Below are 24,417 nucleotides of genomic sequence, written 5' to 3'. Positions count from 1 at the left end.
CTTTAGCAGCAAGGCGGCGAGGGAGGGAGGAAGGCAGGCACGTTTCGCAAGAGAATAAGGAAGATCCGCACTTTAAAACACTATATAAATCATGAAGATTAATGAAATAGCGGTCTGAATAGCTTCAAAACTAGGTCTCAAAGAGGTTAATAGATAATCCTTAATGTTGGTAGGATTTATGATGTATCAAAACATTCGTTGCCATAGTAATTTACTAGCACGTGGATGGTGTGGTACATCTGTGTTCCTAGCGTCATTACTAGCGCGGCGAAGACTTTTGGTGCACACCTCCGTAACCGAAGCGAGACTTTCCGCCGAGACACAATCTTATCAGATCCTGGATCTCTGCCTTAGCGTCTTACTAGCGTATACCTGAAGAGCAAAACCCACTCGTATCGTCTGTATTGTCCTGTTTTGTATATTTCTGTGTACACCGAGGAGTGGGACGCTGGAACAGAACAAAACGAGCTGTTGAAACTTGAGTGAGAGCAAGGCAGGCAGGCGGATCCGTTCGGAGGACCTAGCGAGAAATCAGATCATCAGGCACATGATGATGAAATTAACGGTCCGACTCCGATAAGACCGACTCTCTTTCACCTTGGTCATTAACTGATTGATTTACCCCTCCATACTACATCACCCCTCACTCAATTACTTCAATTGCTTCCTCATCACTTGATCTGAAGCTCGAACTCTACATTATCCAGAGCAGCAATAATGTACTCCAAATTCTGGCCAGCTGGTGGCCTCCCGGGCAGACTGCACCACTACGTACGTCGCACCGCACCCCTCCATATTATTCTCCCTCCAACCATAGGACCTCAACCACAAGAATAACCACCGACTAACAAAATCCCATAGACCGAAACCCTCGTAACATTCGAATTCACCACATCACCAACCCCAAAACCCCACTCCCTCCTCTTCGTCGGCGGACTCGGCGACGGCCTCGCAACAACCTCCTACATGGCTGATCTCGCACACTCCCTCCAAAACACAGACTGGTCGCTCTTCACACTAAACCTCACATCCTCATATTCCGCATGGGGATTAGGCCATCTTGATCGCGACACGGACGAGATCGCGTTGTGTCTGAAGTATATTCGCGATTATAAGAGTGGGAAGTTTAGTAATGAGGGGAGTACGACGACTGCTATTAAGGAGAAGATTCTTGGAGCGGGAGGGGAGAAGAAAGATGGCAAGAAGGAAGAAGGCAAAATTGTTCTAATGGGCCATTCGACAGGATCCCAATGCGTGATCCACTACCTCACTCAACCGAACCCATTTAACACCAAGAAGGCCTTCGATTCAGATCTGGAACATACGATTCGTCCTAAACTAGACGGCGCAATAATGCAGGCTCCTGTGTCTGACCGCGAAGCAATCCAGTATGTCCTTTCTACAGGCTGGATGGGCCGTACAAGCGAGCAGGTGAAAGAAATCTATAACGAGATTGAGAAAATCGCGCGCGAGGAAGTGGGCAAGAACCCGGACCCTGATCACGACGTCCTTCTTCCTCTGCATTTGACGGGGGTGATTGGGTACCCGGGTAACGTCCCCCTCTCAGCACGCCGATTCCTGAGCCTTGTATCCCCCGATTCACCTTCGAGACCAGGCGAAGATGATCTCTTCTCTTCGGATCTAGGCGAGGACCAACTTGTGCAGACGTTCGGAAAGATCAGGGATAGTGAGTTGCTTGTTAAGGGCGGCAAGTTGATGGTCCTTATGTCTGGGTCTGATCAGGCTGTGCCGGGATGGGTTGATAAGGAGGCTGTGCTCAACAGGTGGAGGGGTGTCGTTGATAAGCATTCGAAGCAGGATGAGGAGATTTGGGATGGGGAGGGGAGTGGGCTTGTTCCGAATGCTTCGCATGCGCTGAGTAATGATGATCAGGCGGAGCCGAGGAAGGACCTTGTGAAGAGGGTTATGGGGTATTTGAGGGGTGTTGAGGGGCAGTAGATAGATACTGGATATCTGGATAGACTTACAGAGGGAATGAAAAATACATAGACTTCTCAAAATTCTTTTGTTCTATATAACAGTCTATTCTAGTAGATAGTCTAACAGTCTAGGAAACTCGTCTCTATAGCGTAAACAAATCGTAACATAACAAATCGTCAGAGTCGTCAAACATAGACATGATCTTTCAGACAGACTTTTGTCCGTCGCCTAGCCCGAGAACTAGAAAACAACCCCCTTACTCTGATCCTTACTCAACTTAATATCCTTAATAAGGAACATCCAAGCCAGCGCACTCGCCATAACCACCGTCCCAGCAAAGAGCATCTTCGTCTGCGTCTCTGCATAAGCATACGCAATCGCATTCCGTACCGGCGAGCCCATCGGGTAACTCAGCTGCGTATCAAGCGACTCGTATATAACCCTCCAGTCTGCCTTGGCCGACTCAGGAAGAAGCCGCTTCAATGCGCGCGGTAATGTATTCGTCCAAATAGCGCCGGAGATACTACTACCCACTGCACCGCCCATGGAGCCGAAGACGCCGAGGAAGGCAAGTGCGGATGCGATGTTATTGTGGTCTGAGGCTGCGGAGACGGCGACTTGCTGGCAGGATATCATTGTGCTTCCGCCGAAGGCGATGAGGACTTGGCACATGATAAGGTATCCGACGGACCAGCCGGGTTGGCGGAAGTAGATCATTAGGCTGACGCCCACGATGTAGAGGGGGACAGCCCACAGAAGAAGCCAGCGGAAGCGGGAGGTCTTTTTGATGAGGAAACCGACGGCGAGGAGCCAGATGCCGGAGATGACGTTGAAAATGCTGTTGATGTATCCCGCTGTTGAAATACTGGTTCCGTAGACGACTTGAAGGTAGGAGGTGTAGTACTCGTTCCAGCAGTAGTAGGCGATTTGGTAGGATGCTCCTAGCAGACAGGCTCCGAGGACTGTTCTGGAGGCGAGAAGTTCCCAGGGGAGGAAGGGGACTGGCGCGATGAAGCGCTCTGCTAGGACGAAGCCGACTAGGCAGGTGATGCCGGCGGCGAGCATGGCGATGATGTAGGTATCGGTCCATTCGTCCGCTCTGGAACCGGCAATGGTGAATGGTAGGAGGAAGAGGACCAAACCAGTGGCGAGAAGAAAGACGCCGAGGACTAAGAAGGGTTAGTGAAATCGGGGCAATAAAACGGTAGAACTTACGGTCCAGTTCAATAGCGTAAAAGACGATGCTCTGCACAAAGGTCCTGCCGCTGCGCTCTTTCTTCGGTAAAAGGCCTTGCTGCTTTGCCTTGTAGCGGTTGTACTGGAGTAAACCGAACATGGGCAGAGCAACCATAGGAAGGATGATAGCAAAGCTGCCGTATGCCCATCGCCAGTTGTACGCGTAGAAGCGCTCTGAGGCAGCTGATCCCGCAAATGCGGTGATGATATAGGGCGATGACGTGAAGGCGTAGGCAAGGCCTCGATCGCGCAAGGAAGATGTATCGGCTGTGATGACGTCGATGCTAAAGATCATACCAGCAAAGCCGATGGTGTAGAACACCTGCGAAATGCAGTACGTTGTGATGCCCGTGCATGTTGCAGACAGAACCAACCCCAGAGTTGCAAAAGCAACCATGATCAAGAAGCCAATGGACCGGTCCCAAACGTTCAATATCTTCGCGAGGGGCATGTAGGTTGCGGAGGACATGACGCTGGAGACGATGTATATAACGGGGATCAAGGAATGCGATTCGAAGCCGCTGGTCACGAAGGCTGACAGGTTGCTAGTTATCGAGGATTGAAATGCGTTCACGAAGTACAGCAGGAACATCCTATGGCGCGCAGTGGTCAGTTCGTGTTCTTCAAGCGCATACTATCGAGTACTCACAGGATGTAGGCTGTCACCAGAGACTCCTTCGACCAGGCCATAGTGATAGCCTCGGCTTGTTTGACTCCATCTTGAGCTGCCTCCGGATCCTCAGGAAGCGGCTGCTCTCTGCTGGGCCTGGGAGTGTCCCCTAGCAGAGGGGTGTCCTCGGAATGTGACGAAGAGGGTCTCTTCAGCGCCGACATTGCGACATTGATTGATAACTCAACTGTGGATTTGGGGGTGATTTATGACGGACAGGTCAATCAGATAGGCCAGGGACAAATGTTAGTGCGAAGAAAGATCAGATAACGCCGGACCAAGGCCACAGAAGAAAATGGAGAAGCCGTGCGGAGAAAGAATTGGGAGAAAATTGGAGTTCCTTTTCTGGTTCCGGTGGCTGTATGTATAACAATACAGTGTAATTAATCAATACGGCCCCACGTGCCATGTATCTTTCCTTGTCTATTTGACGACTCTTCTTCTCTAAACATCTTAACGTGCAGCGATGTCGGCAGAACACTCAGCCCATCTCGGGTTCTCTCATCCACACCCACTACCCTTGATGATCACTACTGGTTGAAACCAAAGTAGTCAACTTACGTAACCGCCAATCCCTGTCACAACGCTTGACGCGCAGGTCTAACGCAGCGAGATGCTTCAACCCGAGTGGGCTGCCCACCAGGCCACGGTGGACCGCAGGTTCTGCCTGTGGACCTGACATCTTCTAGTGCATTGTCAGAACTCAATAAATTGAAGCGATTCCCAGCCGAGCACTTGGCGGCGACCTTCACTGGCAGTTTCAAGCTGTGCCAATACTGCCAAGCTCATGCTGCAGCGTGCCATTCAGTATGAAGCTCATTCAGAATATGGCGGGTTTCCCCCGCCTGCTGCTGGCCGGCAATCCTTCGAAAATCGACCTTGGCATGCTGGCAGTTGCTACTGTGAGCTCGATAGCGTCTGGTGTTCCTTTTCCGATCATCGGTATCCTGTTCGGTCAACTTCTCGACGATTTCAACGCGGCGACATGTAAGGAGAACGGCGGCTCCTCCTCTTCCGACTCTGGCGACCAAGCAAGCATCAACTCCAAAATCCTGATTATCGTGTACCTGGCGATCGCCCAGTTCGTCTTGATCTACATTCACCTTTCGTTCTGGACCCTGAACGGCGCTCGATTGGCCCAGCGACTCCGAGAATCCTATCTACAAAACTTACTTCGCCAAGAGCCGTCATATTTCGACGATCTTCCGCCAGGCGAAGTCGCCTCACGCCTCAATGGTGACATTCAAACTATCCGTTCGGGTACATCCGAGAAGGTTGGAATATGTCTTGCCAGCTTTTCCTTTTTCGTCACCGCATACATTGTTGCGTTCATCAAGGACACCAAGCTCGCAGGAATGTTGGTTTCTCTGATTCCAGCCTACTTCCTCATGTCATTCGTCGGTAGCCACTACATCGAGAAATACTCCGGTCTCATGTCCGAACACGCCGCGACTGCTGCTTCGATTGCATCCGAGGCGCTCTCAAATTTTACCGTCGTACAGGCTTTTGGTGCGAATGCCCGACTGGAGGAAAAGTTCTCCAAGGCACTCAAGTCGTCAGAGCGCGAGGGATTGAAGAAGGCGACAGCAGTGGGTATTCAATCTGGAGTTCTGTACTTCGTCGCTTATTCTGCAAACGGTTTGGCGTTCTGGGAGGGTAGCAGGCAGGTCGCCGCTGCTGTGAACGATGCGTCGAGTGGCATCACTGTCGGTGCTGCCTTTACAGTCATCTTTATCCTGGTCGAAGGTTAGTACTTAAAAATCGGTTATGACATTATGGTTACTAACGAAGACAGCGACTTTGCTCCTGAGCCAAGTCGCGCCGTTTCTTCACCTCTTCGTGGCAGGCGTTGCCTCTTACGAAAAGCTGCGCGCGGACATTGACCGTCAACCGCTGATCAACGGAACTTCCGTTGATGGTGTTCGCCTTTCCCAAGCCGAGGGAGGGTTCGAGTTTGAGAACGTATCTTTCACCTACCCCTCGCGACCAGAAATCACCGTCCTCGACAAGATTAGCCTCAGCATTCCCGCCAAGAAACACACTGCCCTCGTTGGCCTTTCAGGAAGTGGCAAGTCGACCATTGCTGGCCTGGTTACCAGATTATATGACCCTACAGAAGGCCGTATACTTTTCGATGGTCATGATACTCGTGATGTTAACGTTCGGGATTTGAGAGGATTCCTCAGTTTGGTCCAGCAGGAACCTTCTCTTTTGGACAGATCTCTCTTGGAGAACATCGCACACGGTTTGGTCAACTCGAGCAACCCTAACCACAGGCATCTGCAACCGTTCCTCCTTAGCTCTGATCTTGCCGATATAGCACTTGAGATCAGAAAAGGAAAGAGTCTGATGGAAGTTGCTGAACAGAAAGGACCGGAGTTCGTCGAAATTGTCGACCTGGTCGAGAAAGCTGCTACCCTTGCTGATGCGCACACCTTCGTTTCTGCTTTGCAGCACGGATACGGTACGGTCGTTGGATCTAGTGGACGTCTCATCAGTGGTGGTCAAAAGCAAAGAATCTCCCTCGCCAGAGCTCTCGTCAAGGACCCCGCCGTGCTCATCTTGGACGAAGCCACTGCTTCTCTGGATTCTCGGAGTGAGCAGCGTATCCAACGCGCCATTGCAAACATCACTAGCGGAAGAACTATCATCACCATCGCCCATCGTCTTTCGACTATCACCAGTGCTGACAACATTATCGTCATGCACAAGGGTCACATCATGGAGGAGGGTGATCATGCAACACTTATGGCAAAGAACGGTTCATATGCTGAACTGGTCAACCTGCAAACCCTTAGCTCCGACAAGAACGGATCAACCGCCAGTGTCAACAGCACCAGCAACACGGATCAGGTTTCCCTGACAGAGGTTGATGAGAGAAGCAGTCTCTCGAATGATGGCCTTGCGGAAATTGACGAGAAGCAGCCCACAACGCACGAGACTCCGGTCGAAGCACCTGAGGAATCTGATGAGCCCGAGACACCAAACAAGACCCTGTGGGCTCTTGTCAAGGGTTACGCACCTGCCGTGAGGCCACACTTAATTATGATTGTTCTCGCTCTCCTTGGCTCAATTATCGTCGGTGGTGCCTTTTCTGGAGAGGCTGTGATTTTCGGGAAGACTGTCGGAAGTCTGAACCCGTGCAACAGCGCGGATAGCATTCGGTCCAAGGGTGACTTCTTTGGTCTCATGTTCTTCGTGCTTGCCATCATCGAGTTCTTTGGGAACATCGCTAGCTGGACTGGGTTCGGATGGGTCTCTGAGAAAGTCGTCTACACTGTTCGAGTCTTGTCGTTCCGGTCTATGATGGAGCAGGATCTCCAGTGGCACCAGTCAAGCGGCCGAACGCCTCCTCTGCTTCTTTCGTACCTGACAAGAGATGGTAACGCTTTGGCTGGTCTGAGTGGTTCTGTCATTGGCACGCTGTTCTCAATTACCGTCAACCTCATCGCCGCCATCATCTTGACTCACATCATTGCTTGGAGAATTGCTCTGGTCTGCTTGGCCCTCGTACCACTTTTGCTTGGTGCCGGTCTCATGGAGCTTCACGTTCTCGGCAAGTTTGAAGAGCGTCACGAGAACGCTTACACCAAATCGGTCGACATTGGTGTTGAGGCGATCACTTCTATCAAGACAGTCGCATCGCTTTCCCTGGAAGAAGAGACACTGAGAACCTACCAGCGATCGCTGAAGGGACCTCGGAAGGAGACACTCGCAGTTACTTTGCAAGCAAGTCTTTGGCAGGCTATGACCTACTTCTTGGGTAATCTTGTCAACGCCTTGGCCTACTGGTGGGGTTCCAAGCAGATTCTGGCAGGCAACTATGATCAAACGCAATTCCTGATTGTTGTCTTTTCTCTTCTTGTCAGTGCGCTCCTGTGGAGTCAAATGTTCGCTCTCGCACCTGAACTTTCGGCCGCCCGAGCTGCGATGGCTCGGTTGCTCGGTCTCATTGAGATTGGCTCAGACAAGATGCAAGGACACGTCCGTCCTCTTGAGCTGCCTGAACCTTCAGAGAAGGATGCTGAGGCCACTGCCGAAACAACCCCAGCACAGACCGACAGCAAGGCCTCAAGCGTTCAGCTCCGCGACGTACACTTCTCATACCCTGCCCGACCAGACATCAAGGTGCTCAACGGACTCACCGTTGACATCAAGCCTGGCAAGTTCTGCGCCCTCGTCGGCCCTAGTGGTGCCGGTAAATCCACAATCATCTCCCTAGTCGAACGCCTCTACACACCTCAATCTGGCTCCATACTCGTCGACGGCAACGACATCACCAAACACCGCGACGTGAACTTCCGCAACTCCATCGCCCTCGTACCCCAAGAAAGCGTTCTCTTTGAAGGAACAATCAAGTTCAACATCAGCCTTGGCGCCCGACCCGGCACCGAAGTCTCTCAAGCCGATATCGAAGAAGCCTGCAAGCTCGCCAACATCCACGACGTCATCACGGCCCTGCCAGACGGCTACGACACGCTCTGCGGCCCCAACGGAAGCCAGTTCTCCGGAGGCCAGAAGCAGCGCCTTTCTATCGCTCGCGCACTCGTCCGCAAACCCAAGCTCCTGATTCTCGACGAGTCAACCAGTGCGCTTGACGCCGAGTCTGAGAAGTTACTCCAAGAAGGCCTTGAACGCGCTGCAAGGGGCATCACAGTCATTGCGATCGCGCATCGTCTGCACACCATCAAGAAGGCAGATGTCATCTACTTGATTGATGGCGGTCGGTGCGAAGACCATGGCACGCACGATGAACTCCTGGCACGGTCGGAGAGTTATCGTGCTAATGTCATGCACCAGACGGTGGCTACTTAGCGGTTTCTTCTGGTTTCTTTTCTTGTTTTCTTCGAAAAATTATACCGATAGACTATTATTTATATACATATAATTATTATAGATGGTGTTGGATTGATATTGCTTCTTTCTCACTCTACTTGGTATGTTGGTGACCATAGCATTTGGTATCGTGCATAGTAAACGTCGCTCACACTGCCTTCACCTCCCTCGCAAAGGTCTTACCACGAAGATCTACGTGCTGACTTGTGTGTCTAAGCCTAGATCTAGCCTGACCTCAAGACCCAACCGAGCTAGACTACATCTGACGGTCGTCGTAACCAGAGTGCTGCGCCTCCTTGCACTGCAAATTTAGGACAGGCCAGGAAGCATCGGATCCTGTGGGACTCTACTTAGATGTCCGCGTACACCAATCCGCACTCCGTAAATCCTATGGAACTACCCGCACCCTGCAGCTTAAAGATCGTTCTGCAAGTGCTCGCAGACTAGATCATCAGCTTAAGCAAGCAAAGGAGAGAGAAGGAGGCATATGTAGCCCGAGTGACAACGCGTGCAAATCCACGATGCACCACAGTTTAGGATCTACCAGGGCGCATCTGAACTCGACAGCCAAGGGATTGACTCGAGACTAGGTCTGGGTCTCTGAGTCCGTCATTCGCTCACGGTGTTGTACTGCAGAAAGATCGCGTATCTCAGCCACCTGCAGGTCAAGAATTCCTCGCATACACTGCTTTTTTAGATCTGGTGGGACATGGGCATGATTATGCCATGAAACAGTCAAAGTCAAAGTCAAAGTCAGCTGGAAGCTGGAATGGGTCGGAATTCGGGCTGTTAGAGTGCTAGAAGGTGGACGTGGGAGATTCCTAAGCCACGCTGCACTGCAAATTTAGGGCTGGCTAGGGGGCGTCTGACTCTGAGTTCCAGTCTGATTTGTCTACGAAGAACACCAAAAGACCCGTGAAGAGGTGGAATAGGTTTAGTCTACCCAGCAGGGGAAACAAGCTGATATCAGCACACTGCGATTTTAGGGTAAAGGGGGAGTTTTCTGGCCTCCTGGGCGTGAAACTTGAAAGTTGCGCAGCCACACTGCACTGCATTCTTAGGGGTTGAGAGGCGTGGGTGGAATGTATGAGAGCTATGATTGAACTCGGGCTAACTAACTGATCATTACTTTGAGTGACTGCTGAGATTGGATGTCTACAAATCTCTTGTTTGGCTCAGTCCAGTGAACGTTCTGCCTGACTCATGGTATCTCCTTAACATACAAGCAATGTTTTTTAATACAGTACCTTAAATGGAATAGGGCGGAATAGGGCGAACTTGCTAAGACAGGACTCAAGTATTTAAGTGTCGCTTAACACCACAACAGTACAAACTCAGCAACACCCGTATGAAATAGACCGTCGGGAATCACCATCTTCAATTGCGTAGGCCGCGAACGAGAACAGAAAGAGAGGCGGTGGCTGCTGAGGGGTCTGCACAGCACCAAGCCAAAGTTGTACTGCAATTTTAGGGGGCCAACAAAAAGCGGCCAGGTCTGTTCAGCTTGGTTGAATGGGATTGAGTAGACTAGAGTTTTGGTAGTTTTATTTGATTGTTGACCAGGGCTTGTGACGCCCAGGCTATGCTGGAGATTTTTTACGATTAGTATGTAGGGGACTCTGACATTGACTGTCAGGTATACTGGCTCTTTGTGGTTTCAACGACTCCTACCCGGAACCCATATCTAGGACCATGTCTAATAGTGTGAGATGGCTTTGGTATGGTGCTTACATTTTAGACAAGAGATGCATTCTTATGGCCATCGGCAGGTTTACTACCACCAGTAGGCACTAGTCTTGTGTCGGCCACTGACTGCACTGTATGCCAAAGCAAGGTAGGACAAGTATTCAAGATATACAACGCCCTCAATCTGGTGTGACACAGAACTGCATTTTTAGGGTCCTAGAGAGGGAATGAATGAGATTAATTAGAGGGCTTTCATGTAGTTCGCTGTTGGGGACACTCCATGATGAGGTAGGTAGGTACTGGCCAGCATAATGAGGCCGGAGCTGGAATAAAATATTCTCTCTCAACAATCCATATTATAAAAAGAGGGATTTGTCTAGGGAATCGTGGTTATGGCTGCCGAAGATCAAGTCCACTGATAAACTCAACTATCTTATTCGAAAACCTTGTACCGATTCAACTAGACTTACACTACGATCTACCTAGACGACGAAGGACATAGCGAGGCGAAGAGGTATATAGGTCAAGTAAAGCGTCATGATATCCTGTTTAGGCCACATCAATTCGAGGCAAAAGCACAGACCAGCGGCCTCCACTGCATTTTAAGGGCTGGCAAGGAAGCGTCGAGTCCCTAAAGGCTGCTCAATGCCCATCGCGTCACGAGTCACGAGTCTCACTGCCCAGCCTGGGTGGCAAATGCTAAGCCACGATGCACTGCAATTTTAGTGTGCAGGAGAGAAAGAAGCCCGGCATACCTGCTTGCTCGTCACTCAAGAGCCTTCAGCCTTGTCGCTCTGTCTGATAAAAAACTCTATCGATATCACTGCGAAATTAGGGTAGACGAGGCCTTGATCAGCTAGAGAACTTTCGGAAAAGTGATCGAGCCTGATGGTAAAAGCAAGTTTCAGCCTTGCATGCCCAGATCAATCGTCACCCAATCGACCTGCTTCCCTCTGAGAACAAGCCTATTAGATCAGTTTTAGAAGCGCCTGCCCAGAGTCACTGAGAGCGAGTAGATTCACCCCTCACTGCATTTTTAGGGTACAGGAGGGGGTGAAGTCCTGTTCTGTTCAAGCTTGGCGCTCGTGAGCCTTGTCTTGTCTCTTTACGTTCTGATGGAGCAATTAGCCATGCTGTTGCTGTCATGGATCATACTGCAATAATATGAGTGTTGAAGAAATACATTGGTTGGTTCTGGTTTGATACCTAGTCCTGTTTGCCATCTCTACAAGCTCGAATTCGTGGAGCCGTCATCTGTCTACTGCATCTAGCGTAGGGGGATGTCGGACGCCTCGCGTGTTCTAAGCGCCAGCTTCACTCAGTCAGATTGCTCGTGAGCCAGTCGCTCAGCATTAACATGACCCTCTAGCGCTCTTAACACTGCAATTTTAGCCCCAGGGGCAAAGGAATTACGAACTCGGGAGATGCGGGTATTGAAGTCTTTCAGTTGGACCTGCATACTGTGGTTCCCTTGGAAAATCAAGCTAGGCTACTAACATCTGAATAGTCGTAGAAATGCTTTGTTCTCTTGATGTTAAGGCAGGTATGTCTTCCTTAAGAAGTTTATTAAAAGCAGTCAGTTCGCTTCAGAGGATAGATATAGAGGGACTGACCCCAGATAGCGCGTAGTTATACAGAGTAGGCAGGTTTGATCCAGATGGATAGCACGACACAGAAAAGATGCTCGAATCATTGCAATCTCCAGCCAGAATTGCCAAAATGGTATGTAAGAAACAAAATTGCGCTTGTCTTGCCATTTATAATCTGTCTAGCGGTGTCTTTTCTGTATTATCTAGAGACCGGTGAGAGAAGGAGACTAATATGACAAGCGTATCTATATCAAGGACGACACAACATTTACACCACACTACGCAAAAAGACCACAAGAATGTTAAAACAAAAGTAAAATCGAGTGACCGTCAACGAGAAACAAAAGTACAATCTCTCGCGGCTATATACCAATACCCTGGAGAATTGAAAAGGCTTCTCAGCCGACGGCCGATTCTACACTGCATTCTTAGGGCTAGCGAGAGAGAGAGAGAGAGAGAGCACATAGATCAGTCTACAACTTTACTAATACAAGAACTGGCATGCTCCGCCTCACTTTCCCTCAAAGTGAGGCTTCCAATTATCAGTGCCTTTCTGCCCACCCACCGCTTTCGGCAAAAGCGAAAGCGGTGGGTGGGCAGAAAGGCACTGATACGTGGCCACATGTGGTACTGCATCTTTAGGGCCTAAGGGAGGTGAATAGTAGAGGCTTGAGAATCGAAAATATCGAGGACGTTCAATTCATTAAGTTATATTGCATTTTTGCTCATGTGAGTCAGAGCCAGTATGTTTGGACAGTGTGTGAGAGAGAGGATAGAGATGCTTTGTATGGTTGTTATAGGTTTTCGGTCTGAAGCCTCAGTCGAGTAACAGTTGGTCGACTCAAACTTGCGAGAATAGAGATAGGAGACATATTTCATAGCAAGCACGTAGGATACGGTACCTACGGCTTAACATCTAAACCTCTATTTATTCACCTGTCAAAACCACGTCCCATATCAAGAGATCCACTGCCATCACCATCCAGACGGACAAGCAGGGCAGGGAATTGCCTGCGTCCAAGCAACACCGTCCATAGTTGGGATTAGCTTGACAAGTCAGAGTCCCCCGCACCGTTAGGGCTGATTATCGTATGTCATTATATCATCTACGGCTAACTTCCGGCCAAGAGTAATAAGAAAGTACGTCCGCACTGTATTATAGGGCCAGGCGGCGAGGGAAGGTGCGTCCAATTTATGGCTTTGACTTTATGGGGTGTACTTCGTACTTTGTTCCGGTTTACTGCACGTTTGGCATGCACTGCATTTTTTTGGGTCAAGGGAGAGGGACTCGTTAATGTTTAAAGTACTAAGGTTAATAAGCTTGCTGTACTAAGCTCGTTGAGATGCGCGACGTAGATAGACGGACTAATGGCGATAGGGAAGGGGATATGGTAGTCATTTGAGATCTCATGTATATACTCTACATTCCTCGCTACTTCATACACATATTAATATTGTAGGAAGAACAAGACACTCGTGTGCAAACCACATTTCCCAGCTACATAGAAAAGTACGCTTAGAAACCCATTGCAGACTTACTCGATTGCAGGAGGTTGGTGTGGTACTGCATTCCTAGGGTCCAGACGGGGCTTATTTGATAGACCAGTACTAACCTCACTGAAAGCCAGGACAGACTCAGAGCCCTTCAATCTAGAAAAAGTGTCACTCGCGTCGCGGGTCCCCATTATGTGAAAAGCGAGATCTCGCTGTCGAGTGTGAACGCTAGTCACTGCATTTTAGGGCCCGGAGGGGCTGATGGATGGAGGTCAGAGCTCATCTGTTCTAGAGGCCTCACTCAGACAGGGTGAAAAATGAGGTACGGACGAACGCCCAGTACCGCCCAACCGGTGGATTTACGCTAGTCACTGCATTTTTAGGATACAGCGGGATGGGCCATATGATGCTCTAATTTCGTAGGTGTGGTTGCCCGGCCGTGCCTTGTCTGCCTTGTGCTGCGCCTCCTGGTAGGTTAGGTATGTACGGACTAGTTAGGGCTACCTGCAGGAGTCTAACCTGTCGGGGCAAGGCTGTGCTTGCTTTTTGTGGTTGGAAGGACAGGGTCGCTCTTTCCTTCAAATCCTACCATTGAGTTGTTGTGCTTTGGGAAGGTGCGATGAGTCGCTCTTGCTGTTTAGGTGTGATTACCATCGTGCCTTCCTATTTTGATGGTTCATACCTATGACGGGCATAGGGAAGGTGCGATGGGTGGTTCCTGAATGTAAATAAAGAAGGAGCAGCTATAGGACTCGGGCGCTCATCACTGAGCCTGACATCCTGGCGGATACTAGCACAAGGCTATAAGGACGAATGCACATTGGAAAAGAGACAACAGCAAAAACAGACAAATGCTATATGGGAAACTAATAAACGCAATATAACAGTGACTATGGAATCCTCAATTCCTCAATTTCAATTTCACCACTCATGCAATCAAATCAAATCAATCAATCATACTCAAGCGTCCAGAACAACAAGCCCCTCTGGCGCCCCCACCAACTCCTCAACAACACTCACAAGCTCTCCAAGCACCTCATCAACGAATCCTTCATCCCGCTCACTACCAACAACACCAAATTGCAATTTACCCTCACGCACAAACGAGACAACCTTAATCGGGTATGCTGCATCGCCATGCGGATTCGAGATATCGACTTTGCAACTTGACCCGGCAAAGGGCATACTGTCGAAGTCTTCGTGGTCTTGGTGGTGGACCATTGAGTCGAAGAAGGCTTGCTCTGATCCAGAAAGCCAAGAAGTACAGCTCTTCGCGATCCGGCTGAAACCCAGGAAGTCGTGCGCTGCCGATTCGGCGCTTTGGGATTGTACGAACGACAATAGAGAGGAGACAGTCCAAGACTCTCGCGAGGCGAAGGGGACACGCAAAGGCGTGAATTGGTATGTCGGACCGACAATGTCCTCTGTATTATCGATGTGCTCGAGGATACGGCCTGATGTTACGCTGCCGAAGGTGATATCCTTCTTTTGCAGTCGCCGGGCGAGAAGGACGGCCCACGCAGCTGTGAGGAGAGAGGCAGTAGTGAATTCTTCGAAGGGCTGTGTGCTTGGTGTATCTGCTGTTTTGTGCTTGAAGACGCCCTTGTCCGAGGGGTTCGGCGGGGATGTCTTTCCGGGTAGAACGGAGAGGGAGGAGTCGGAGAGGAGGTTGCTCCAGTAGGCGATTGCCTTCTTTGAGGCAGGCTCGTCATGGATCTGTGCGATGTACGAGGGGAAGGGCTCGAAAGTTGTGATCCGGGCACCAGTGTAGAGGGTTTCGAGGTCGCGGAGGAGACGGGGGAGGGAGATACCGTCGTACTGCGCGTGGGAGAGGCGGAGGACAAGAGCGTGTTGGTTTTCGGCGCCTTGGATGTGGAAGAAGCTGAGGAAGGGTGAGCCGAGAGGTAGCGGTGATTCGATGTCTGCGGTGCAGAATTCCCGAACGTAGGTGTCGAGGTCTTTGTCTGCTTGGCCTCTGATGATGGGTGCTTCGAGCGCTTCGAGAATGACCTGAAGGAAGGTCGACTCGTGCTCGATAAAGACAGTCCGAAGAATATCATGGGCCTTAACTAGCTCGTTGCACGCGTGAAGCAGCTTCTCCCCGTCAACACCGTTGTTAAAGAACAACATGGTGTACTGAATCGAAGTACGGGGTGCGTTGACGGTCTGCTTGATGTCAAGCGCCTGCGTATCGGTGACAGGGCAGACATCCTTAATGGTCCAGCTGGAGCTATACAACTTGGGCCGTACAGCATCGGCCAAGAAGCTCTCCAAGTTCTGAGTAACAGCTCCAAGCGTCGAGAAGGCCTTGTATGCTTGCTTCTTCTGTCCCTTTGGACCTTGGCCGATCTTTAGTCGTTTCGCGGCGTCGCCAAGACGCATGTGTTGGAAGACATCGGCAACTGTCAAGCTATGGCCCTGTTCGCGCAGACCAGAGACGAGCTTCATGGCCAGGACGGAGTCACCTCCGAGACGGAAGAAGTTGTCATCGACGTCGATCTTCTCCTCAGCGAGCTTTAGGATACCCGCCCAAGCAGCCCTGAGGATGCTCTCTTGGGCTGTCAGCGACGTCTGCGCATTGACGGTCTTCCAAGCGGACTCGAAGCCTTCGCGGACTTGAAAGACAATTTGACGAGGAATGTTTGACGCGAGTTGGTTGAGAAGAGTGTGGTCGACCTGACCGGCGGCTGTGGGTATCTTGTCAACGACAATGTAGGTTGACGGAGCCATGTAGGCGGGAAGGTTGTCGCGGATGAACTTGTCCAGTTTCTTGAGGGCGAGAGCGAGGTCAACGGAGACATTGGCACTGATGGTAGCCTTGGTCTCTCCATGAACGATCTCATGCGCCTCAGGAATAAGGTTGATGCTGGGTTCTCCAGAGGGTTGCTCAACGACGACAATCAACTCAGGCTCCTCAGACGGAGCTTGAGATACAGCTGCCGCGGCGAGAATATTTGGAGGAAGTTGCTTGGCGACCTGGGCTTCAAGGTCTGCGATGTCGACTGCGTGACCTTGAACTCCGACAACGTTCTCCTTTCGACCCACAAAGATTAAACTGCCGTCTTCGCGCAGCTGAACCATATCACCTGTTGATTGCACCTTACCAGTACGACCAGCAACATTTGAACCACCAGAAACAAGCCAGGCAGGAGACTCAACAGTCTCCCCTAAGAGCACAGCTCCCTCAAGCCAGAGCTCACCGACACAGCCGATAGGCGCGAGTCTAGAGGAGTTACGGGCATCGCACACCCACGGGACAGCAACAGGAGGGTAAGCCGCTCCCTGCTTAATAGCAGCATCTGCGCGAAGCTTACCAGACTCATCAGCGCTCAACGGAGGCGTCTGATTCCACTCCCAAATCTGGTTAAGTTCAACCTCAGGCACACAAGAGATCTCCCCAATACGTCCAGAAAGATCTTTCATCAATTGCTTACAAGCAGTCTCAACCTGCGCAAGAATACGCTGCATCTGCGTAACCTCAACAAGACCCGTATCAAAGCTAGCGCAGATCCTGAATCCACCCTTTTGAATACCACAGCCCAGCATGACAGGGTACGGGTTGAAGTGCAGGGCTTCGCGGACGACGTCTCCGACTGAGAAACCGAGTTCGCCGCCGACGTATTCGGGGTCTGGTTGGATGACTAGACCCGTACCGGTTTCGCATGCATGCTGGGCGTCTTGGCTGACTTTTCGGATGTTTTGCATGCCCATGTGTTGGTATGGGGTGCGCGAGAGCATGGCCTTTTGGACGCTCTGCAAGTAAGCCTCGACGGAGCTTGTTCGGGAGACGTGGACTCGGACTGGGACAGTGGCGATCAAAGGACCGATGATGCCTTCAACACCGGGAAGGGCAATGTCACGGCCCATGAGGGTCTCACCAAAGACTATATCGTCGCTCCCGGTGTACTGTGAAGCGACCAGCGCCCACGCACCACGGATCAGCGTTGCCATGGTAAACGGTGATCCAGAAGCAATCTCAACGTTGATATGCCGCTCGACCATACCATTGGGAATAGGAAGGTAATCTCGAGACGGCAGACGAGGGAACTGAGGCCCAACAGCCCCTCTAAGTTCGCGGCGCCAGAACTCTTCCATGGCAGTCTCATCAGTGTCACGAACATATTTGACGAACTCGCGCATCTGAGACTGGATCTCGAGAGGCTGCTTCTGGAGCGCGTTGCTGACTTGCTGGAGAACGATTGGCTCCGACCAGCCGTCATAGACGACGTGGTGGATTGTCCAGACCATGTAGCGCTTGCCGTCTGGGTTTTCGATTATGGCGTATCGCGCTAGACTCTCGCCGAGATCCATCTTCTCGTCTTTGTCGATCTTCAAATATTGCTCTAGATCGGTGGCGTGCTTCCAGGTGATGTTCTCCTTGAGAACGACTTGTTGGAGACCGGGCTCGGATATTTGAGCGACGCGGGTGCGCAGGATAGGGCTGGCTGCGACGACGTCCTCCCAGGCGCTCTTCCAGGAGTCGATGTCGATGTGGGAGGGAATGGTTGCGACTCGCTGGGCGACGTACGCAATGACGGCCTTGAGGGAGAATGTGAAGAGGGACTCTTGGGTTGGAGTGCATGGGTAAATGTCCTCGACTGCCGAAGGCTGAGTTCCACATGCTTCAGCTGCTTCGAGGGTCGCGCTCTCAACTGCCTGGGCGATCATCGAGAATGGGAGCGTCTCTGTTCGTGCTTCTGAATCAACGACCTTGACGACGGCCGCCATGTCTGCGAGAACAGGGGTGTTGAACGTATTGCCGACGGTGAGTTCAAGTCCGTGAGTCCGAGAGATAGAGACGAGCTTCATCGCCGTGACAGAGTCACCTCCCAGGGCAAAGAAGTTATCATCAGGTCGGATGGACTCCGGCTCCCGCTTCAATGTCTCAGCCCATGCTCGTCGCAGTTGTCGCTCAAGCTCGCTTAGCTCTCCGGTGTGGTTGCTGCTGCTTGCACCTTGGTCCAGGTCTCGCAAGTCCAACTTGGCACCGAGTGCTCTGAGCAGCTTGCGATCGGTCTTGCCGGAGATCAAGACGGGCATGTAGTTGACGGGGATGTACGCAGTCGGGATCATGTATCGTGGCAAAACGGTAGCCGCGTCCTTGTCGGCAGCGGAGATGATCTGCCGCAGCTCTTCAGAGAGTTCAACAGCCTGCAGCTCGGCGCCATCCTCCTTCTTCGTGGATTGTACCGACACGAACGCTACCAACGTAGGCTGACCGTGCGAGACGATAACTTCGGCAATGATGCTAAGATCGGAGGGGAGTCTGTCACGAAGCTGACTCTCAATCTCACCAAGCTCGACACGCTGTCCACGCAACTTGACTTGGGTGTCCTTCCGACCAACGAAAACGATACCTCCAGAGCCATCTGGGTCATATTTGCCAAGGTCTCCGGTCTTGTAGAGACGTCCGCGACGGCCGGGATAACCCTTGTGACCTGCAACAAGCCACGCCGGGTCCTCGATGAAAGCGGCCGCTGTCTTCTCGGGATCGTTCAAGTAGCCTTGTCCGACAATCGGTCCTTCAACGAGCAATTCACCAACAGCACCGACGGGCACAAGGGCTTCGTGATCGTTGGGGTCTGTGATCCACATCGCCGCTCCATTACCCTTTCCGATGGAGATATAGTCTCTGCCCGTCGCGGCATTCCCGTTCACTGTACACCCAATCGTGCATTCGCAAGGACCGTAACCGATGATAATTCTGGCGAGCTTTCCCCAGACAGTACAGTCTCGTGCTGAGACAGCCTCACCGCCAAGACCAAGCCCCTCTAGCGACTCAATGACGTCCGTGTCGAGAATTCGTGCGACGGAGGGGGTGAGACCAGCGTAGTTCACTCGCATATTGCGGATCACTCCGTTAATGTCGTTCATTCTGTCCTCGTCGGAGGGGATACAGAGACATCCTCCGTTACCAAGCGTCAGTAGCATACTATCAATACTGACGTCGAAGGCGTAGGATGCGAAATCGAGAACCCGAGAGTTTTCTGTGTAGCCGACCTCTGCGGCTCGAGGGATAGCGCTGCTGGTATAAGTTTCGTGGGAGAGCTTGACACCCTTTGGCGTTCCTGTACTGCCCGATGTGAAAATCATGTACATGAGCACATCCGAGGGCACCGATTCCAATTCAGGGATGTTCTCGAGTTTCGAGGGGTCGGTGAATGTTTCTTCCCCTACGACGAAGGGTGTACTCTCTGGCATAATCTCTGTGGCCAGTTCGCGCTGCTTAGTAGATGCCAGCATCATCTTGGCACCGACTTGCTGCGCGACATTCTGGAGTCGCGCGAGCGGAAGCGTCGGGTCCATGAGGACGAATGTCGCTCCTGCTTTCATCACTCCGAGTACCGCAGCGATTGTCCATCGGGACTTTTCGAAGCACACTGGAAGGACGTCGCGGTGCTGCACGCCTAGTTCCCTGAGCGAGAACGCGACAAATGAGGAATATGTCTCGACTTGTCCGTATGTCAAGCTTCCGTCCCAGGAGCAGATCGCCTCTTTCTCAGGGAATTTCCGCGATTGCTTGGAAATCATCTCATGCATGCAAAATCGGTAGGTCGGCGGCAGGTCGTAGTTCCAGGCCCATAAGCTGTCTAGATCGAAGTCGGTTGGCCGCAAGTAAAAGGTCTGGATGAGCGATTGTGGGCTTGCGGTGGACAGTTTGACAACGTCGACAAAGGTCTCGATATAGCGGGCTACGGTATACGGAAGCATATTCGCGGTATGCCATCGCGGACGGATGTCGAGTTGCGCATTGTCGAAGCTTACTTCTAGGTGGAGGACGTCCTTCTCTCATTAGCAAGGGCCAGCCAGCGGGTTCGCGCAACTCACCTCGTCTTTCGCCTCCTGTGACAAAGATCCAGTGCTCAGAATAAGAGATGCAGGATTTGGTGTTTCTGATGTTCCTGTCGCAAGGTAGACAGCGATTTCAGCTGCCGCGTCCGCAACACTGCTCTGCAAACCAATCCTCAGCTCGTCCACCGCAAGACGCCTCGCGGTCTCGGTCCCGCGCTGATCCCCGCGCCCCTCATACGCCCATTCATAGCTAATCTGGCTGTTTTCCTGTGTTCGCAAAAGCGCAATGTACCAACCCAAGAGGATAATCTCTTCTCTCAGGCCAGTCGGGGTATTTTGTTCAGATGCGACACCGACGATCTTGAAGCTCCTGGCGCTGTCGCCATTGGGCTGATCGAGGAAGTCCTCGACCTGGATGGACCCCATGTTGCTGCAGCCCAGCGATTGTGGTCAGTTCGCTGCAGCCTTGCTTGTGCTTCACGCAGCACGTCGGGCGAGAACAGTGGGCTCGTGTTATATAAGGGCGTCGCCAAGTGACGCAGTGGCATGAGAATGGGAACATTTCGGCCATTGAGAGTTGAAGAGCCCGAGATCGGGTCGAGTGGGATGTGGACCTACAGTGGACTGGCAGAGAAGTGTCAATGGACAGTGGCAGTGGGCAGAAGACGGACTGAACACCCACACTAGCTCGTGCCTTGTCTGCTTGAATATATTCTTCGCGTAATCGCATGGGGGCATTACCAATATTACTAGTGTATTTTACCAGAACACAAGTAAAACACAATCATACCTCCAATGAGAATACTCTACCAGTTCAATCCCTGCGTCAATGTATGCAGCTCGTAGATTAATGTATTAATGCATCATTCTTTTGATGGCAACTGTCAAGTCGACTGGACTCTACAAATTACTCGCCCTCCATCGCGGCGGCCGCTTCTCCACAAACGCCCTGACGCCCTCGTGAAAGTTCTCGCCCGCCATCAACTTGGGATACCACTCATCAACCAGCGTCGAACTCCCCTCTTCCACACCAGCCATCTCCCACCCATAATGCAATCCTTCTAATGTAACCCGCAGACTATCCGGGCTGTTCCTCGCAATCGCCTTTGCCGTATCAATTGCACTCTCAACAAGCTTCCCATGCTCAACCACCCGATTAACTAACCCCCATTTCTCCAATTGCGTCGCGGGGAACGGTACACCCGTTAATGCGATCTCTGCTGCGCGCTGCTTGCCAACTAACCGGACCAGCCGGGGTAATGCGCCCGCGACAGCAGCGATCCCTCTTGAAACCTCGGGGAGCCCGAAGCTAGCCTTTTCGCTTGCGATCACGATGTCGCAGTTTGTGGCCATCTCGAAGCCCCCGCCGAGACAGTATCCGTTTACGGCGGCGATGATGGGCTTGACGCTTCGGCGGCGGGGGAGGCCCGCGAGACCGGGGGCTTCCATTTTGTTGACGGTGCCTTTGGCGTTGAGGTCGTTCCATTCTGAAGCTTTCATTAGCCAGAGGTTTAGTAGATTATTGTAGTGAGGGGAAATATACCTTTCAGGTCAGCACCGGAGCAGAATGACTCTCCTGTACCGGTGATAATGGCGACTCGTAATGTAGGCTCTGCGTCAAACCACTTCCATAGATTGATAATGTCGGCGCTCATGGCGAGTGGTATTGAGTTTCGCTTCTCTGGTCTGTTGAGTGTGAGAAGCAGGATCTCTGGTGTCGGGAATGAGACGAGACATCCTTGAACTGGAGGGTGTTGCATTTTGGCTGTACTCTGTAATTGTGTTGAGAACATGGTAGAGTAAAGAGTGACGGCTGCAGGCTTTATTTGTACGGGAAAGTAGCTCAGGTGGTCCCGGCTGTCGGTGCTTGGGCTTCTCCACTTGCGCTGCAGCTCTCCATATATTTGTCGCTGCCCCAATCCAAACCAACTCTTCTCCTCACTTCTCCTCATTATTTCTCTATCACTGTCAAAATGGACACTCACCCTGTTCCTACCGGCAAGGGCCTTCCCTGGGTCAAGCTGCCTCACCCATACCTCACCACCTACAAAATTCACATTGTCTCCTATGCCAGTCCGAAAGTACTGCAGCTCCGACTCCACGACTCTCAGGTCCCCGGACAGCCGTTACCGGAGCCTCTGCACAACGACTCCTTAACATACACCGATATCAAATTCGATGAATCTGCAAAGAAAATCCCAGCCAACGACAACAGCCCGTGGGCTCGCAGCCAAAGAGCCCCAGGAACCACTTTCCAATGGAGCGGTTTCGAGGCACCATCCTTCGCCCAGATCTGGAACATTATACACGCTACTTTCCTCACACATCCCGATCGTGAAGTCCTCCGTCTAGACCTTAAAGGCAGCGGTAACGATGTCATCCGCGAAGAACTCATCCGCACCGGTCTTGCAGTCGCCTACCCTTCTCCCCGAGTCCCCTTTGGCAACGAGAGCAAGTCCTCCAACATCGACACCCTCATCCTCCTGCGCTCTTCATTCTGGCAGGGCGCTGGATCGCCTCTTGGTCCTCGTCCTATCTGGGCCGTTGACCAGGGCACTCACGGTCTCGCCCGCCGCTCCATCCACCAATACCCTGCTATGCCCAAGAACTACGAATTCTCAATGAAGTTCCCAGACGAGCGCATCTACGCGCGCCACCCTGTTCGCCCGACTAAGCCGACCCCCGGGTCTCTTGTCTACAGCCGCTACATCCCGCACTTGGACAAGCACTTCTCGCTTATGGTTGTTGACTGGCAGAACGACGAGCACCTTCGGCGTTTCAACAAGTGGCAGAACGACCCCCGTGTTGCAAAGGGGTGGAACGAAACCGGTACGCTGGACGAACACCGCGAGTATCTCCGCCGTCTGCACGAGGATAAGCATACTCTCTGCCTATTTGGTCGCTTCGACGATTTCGCATTTGCTTATTACGAGATTTACTGGGCTAAGGTTCGTCCTCACCCCCTCCCATGGTTTCAGTTCTATCTAACCAAGTTCTTTAAATTCTACAGGAAGACCACTACGGCGCCCACTACGACGCAGGCGACTACGATCGCGGCAGGCACTCCCTTGTCGGCGAAGAATCCATCCGCGGCGCAGAGCGCGTCAACGCCTGGTGGTCCAGCTGCATCCACTACTGCTTCCTTGACGAGCCGCGCACGCAGTGCGTCGTCGGCGAGCCCAAGGCTACGGGCGGGACAGTTCTCAGCTATGAAAACGCGCAGGGGCTTACGATCCAGGGCTATGTTGACCTTGGCCACAAGCGCTCTGTTCACGTCTTCTGTAGTCGCGAGAAATGGTTCCAGCTTTGCCCGCTTTGGTGGGATGGGAGGGAACGCCCGTTGGAGAGTGCGGATCGGGCGGCTTGGAATGCGAAGTTGTAGAATAGTTATGATGTATATGTCACTGTCACTTTTCTTGGGAAATGTTTGGGATAGGTAATTTGGATACCGAGGTAGATTCTTCAAAAGAAATTGTTTCCTGTCGCAATTGTCTCCGAGGCCTTCCGACGTAGCTTCTGCGACAGGGTGGATCAGCAAGCGACTTCGCAGCAAAGCCCGCAGAACTAGGACACCAGTAAGAAAAGAAATACAGCTGTATCAATCAATGGCAGAAGAAAAAAAAAAAGTCTCCCCCACCAGTTGACGAAAACACCCCCCAAGCCAAGACCACTAAGCAAGCCACTCGGAGCCGAGGTTTGTCAATGGATCCACCGCACATCGCTATCAATCTAATCTGAATCAGATAATCTTCCGGTTATCCCACGGCTCAAGCTGGCCACGGGGTGGGAATGGGAAAAGCAATTTTTCTAAGCCGGTGTCAGACTTGGGGAATTGACGTAGACTTTGTCTGGCCTGGAGGATGTTCCTAGAAGCCTAGAGAGAAAAGATTTGTTCATGAGGAGCTTCATTTTCCCTGCATTAGTCCAACAACTAACGCTCCTAAGTTCCTAACCCCGTGTAACTGTAATCTGTAATCTTCATCTCGGCCTGCAGAAGTTCCTTCCAGTCTTGACTCTTGAGTTCGACCGTCCTCGAACAAAGTGGGGTGTCTGAAAAACTCTTCCCTGCCCACGCCTACTTAGCCTGCAGAAGGGGCTTTCTCGTGAAGAGGGCATTATCCAATGATATCCACAAATCCAAATTACCGGGTTTGGGCTTTCACGGATGCGCTG

The 24,417-nt window shown here is 51.7% G+C and overlaps 6 protein-coding genes across 6 annotated transcripts; 3 read left to right on the top strand and 3 right to left on the bottom strand.

Annotated features, from left to right (window-relative positions):
• Positions 1-443: 443 nt before the first annotated feature.
• Positions 444-2,021, top strand: sidJ (putative siderophore biosynthesis lipase/esterase). Its single transcript, XM_073770737.1, has 2 exons — positions 444-771; positions 862-2,021. The coding sequence occupies exons 1-2, from the start codon at positions 718-720 to the stop codon at positions 1,957-1,959; spliced, it is 1,152 nt and encodes a 383-aa protein (XP_073621815.1). The 5' UTR covers positions 444-717; the 3' UTR covers positions 1,960-2,021.
• Positions 2,016-4,144, bottom strand: mirD (putative MFS siderophore iron transporter). Its single transcript, XM_073770736.1, has 3 exons — positions 3,827-4,144; positions 3,157-3,770; positions 2,016-3,110 (listed from the first exon to the last, which is right to left on the bottom strand). Exons 1-3 carry the CDS (start codon positions 4,009-4,011, stop codon positions 2,182-2,184), a joined length of 1,728 nt encoding a protein of 575 aa, XP_073621814.1. The 5' UTR covers positions 4,012-4,144; the 3' UTR covers positions 2,016-2,181.
• A 512-nt stretch (positions 4,145-4,656) lies between these two features.
• Positions 4,657-8,662, top strand: BDV14DRAFT_206235 (ABC transporter ATP-binding protein; the record flags this gene model as incomplete). Its single annotated transcript, XM_073774881.1, has 2 exons — positions 4,657-5,593; positions 5,643-8,662. 2 exons carry the CDS (start codon positions 4,657-4,659, stop codon positions 8,660-8,662), a joined length of 3,957 nt encoding a protein of 1,318 aa, XP_073621813.1.
• A 5,622-nt stretch (positions 8,663-14,284) lies between these two features.
• sidD (nonribosomal peptide synthase SidD) lies at positions 14,285-20,875 on the bottom strand. The gene is made up of 2 exons (XM_073770735.1): positions 20,281-20,875; positions 14,285-20,235 (listed from the first exon to the last, which is right to left on the bottom strand). Exons 1-2 carry the CDS (start codon positions 20,668-20,670, stop codon positions 14,413-14,415), a joined length of 6,213 nt encoding a protein of 2,070 aa, XP_073621812.1. The 5' UTR covers positions 20,671-20,875; the 3' UTR covers positions 14,285-14,412.
• A 230-nt stretch (positions 20,876-21,105) lies between these two features.
• sidH (enoyl-CoA hydratase/isomerase family protein) lies at positions 21,106-22,033 on the bottom strand. The gene is made up of 2 exons (XM_073770734.1): positions 21,788-22,033; positions 21,106-21,731 (listed from the first exon to the last, which is right to left on the bottom strand). The coding sequence occupies exons 1-2, from the start codon at positions 22,002-22,004 to the stop codon at positions 21,145-21,147; spliced, it is 804 nt and encodes a 267-aa protein (XP_073621811.1). The 5' UTR covers positions 22,005-22,033; the 3' UTR covers positions 21,106-21,144.
• A 164-nt stretch (positions 22,034-22,197) lies between these two features.
• On the top strand, positions 22,198-23,818 carry BDV14DRAFT_185844 (GNAT family N-acetyltransferase). Its single transcript, XM_073770733.1, has 2 exons — positions 22,198-23,192; positions 23,255-23,818. Exons 1-2 carry the CDS (start codon positions 22,218-22,220, stop codon positions 23,624-23,626), a joined length of 1,347 nt encoding a protein of 448 aa, XP_073621810.1. The 5' UTR covers positions 22,198-22,217; the 3' UTR covers positions 23,627-23,818.
• Positions 23,819-24,417: the final 599 nt, after the last annotated feature.

The sequence above is a fragment of the Aspergillus stella-maris genome (assembly GCF_047715825.1).
Source record: "Aspergillus stella-maris strain CBS 113639 unplaced genomic scaffold BDV14scaffold_127, whole genome shotgun sequence".
Classification (NCBI taxonomy): Eukaryota; Fungi; Ascomycota; class Eurotiomycetes; order Eurotiales; family Aspergillaceae; genus Aspergillus; species Aspergillus stella-maris.
Note: the sequence above shows the minus strand (reverse complement) of the source record. Positions and strands in the feature narration are given on the sequence as shown.

Bases quoted from the DNA above. Each gene is read 5' to 3' on its own strand.
- sidD (XM_073770735.1), bottom strand. From the start codon at position 20,670: ATGGGGTCCATCCAGGTCGAGGACTTCCTCGATCAGCCCAATGGCGAC. The intron at 20,236-20,280 runs GTGAGTTGCGCG...TAATGAGAGAAG, and splicing joins CACAGGAGGCGAAAGACGAG to GACGTCCTCCACCTAGAAGT.
- mirD (XM_073770736.1), bottom strand. From the start codon at position 4,011: ATGTCGGCGCTGAAGAGACCCTCTTCGTCACATTCCGAGGACACCCCT. The intron at 3,771-3,826 runs GTGAGTACTCGA...TGCGCGCCATAG, and splicing joins CTGGTGACAGCCTACATCCT to GATGTTCCTGCTGTACTTCG. The intron at 3,111-3,156 runs GTAAGTTCTACC...AACCCTTCTTAG, and splicing joins TTACGCTATTGAACTGGACC to TCCTCGGCGTCTTTCTTCTC.
- sidH (XM_073770734.1), bottom strand. From the start codon at position 22,004: ATGCAACACCCTCCAGTTCAAGGATGTCTCGTCTCATTCCCGACACCA. The intron at 21,732-21,787 runs GTATATTTCCCC...TGAAAGCTTCAG, and splicing joins CTCCGGTGCTGACCTGAAAG to AATGGAACGACCTCAACGCC.
- BDV14DRAFT_185844 (XM_073770733.1), top strand. From the start codon at position 22,218: ATGGACACTCACCCTGTTCCTACCGGCAAGGGCCTTCCCTGGGTCAAG. The intron at 23,193-23,254 runs GTTCGTCCTCAC...TAAATTCTACAG, and splicing joins ACGAGATTTACTGGGCTAAG to GAAGACCACTACGGCGCCCA.
- sidJ (XM_073770737.1), top strand. From the start codon at position 718: ATGTACTCCAAATTCTGGCCAGCTGGTGGCCTCCCGGGCAGACTGCAC. The intron at 772-861 runs GTACGTCGCACC...AAAATCCCATAG, and splicing joins CGGGCAGACTGCACCACTAC to ACCGAAACCCTCGTAACATT.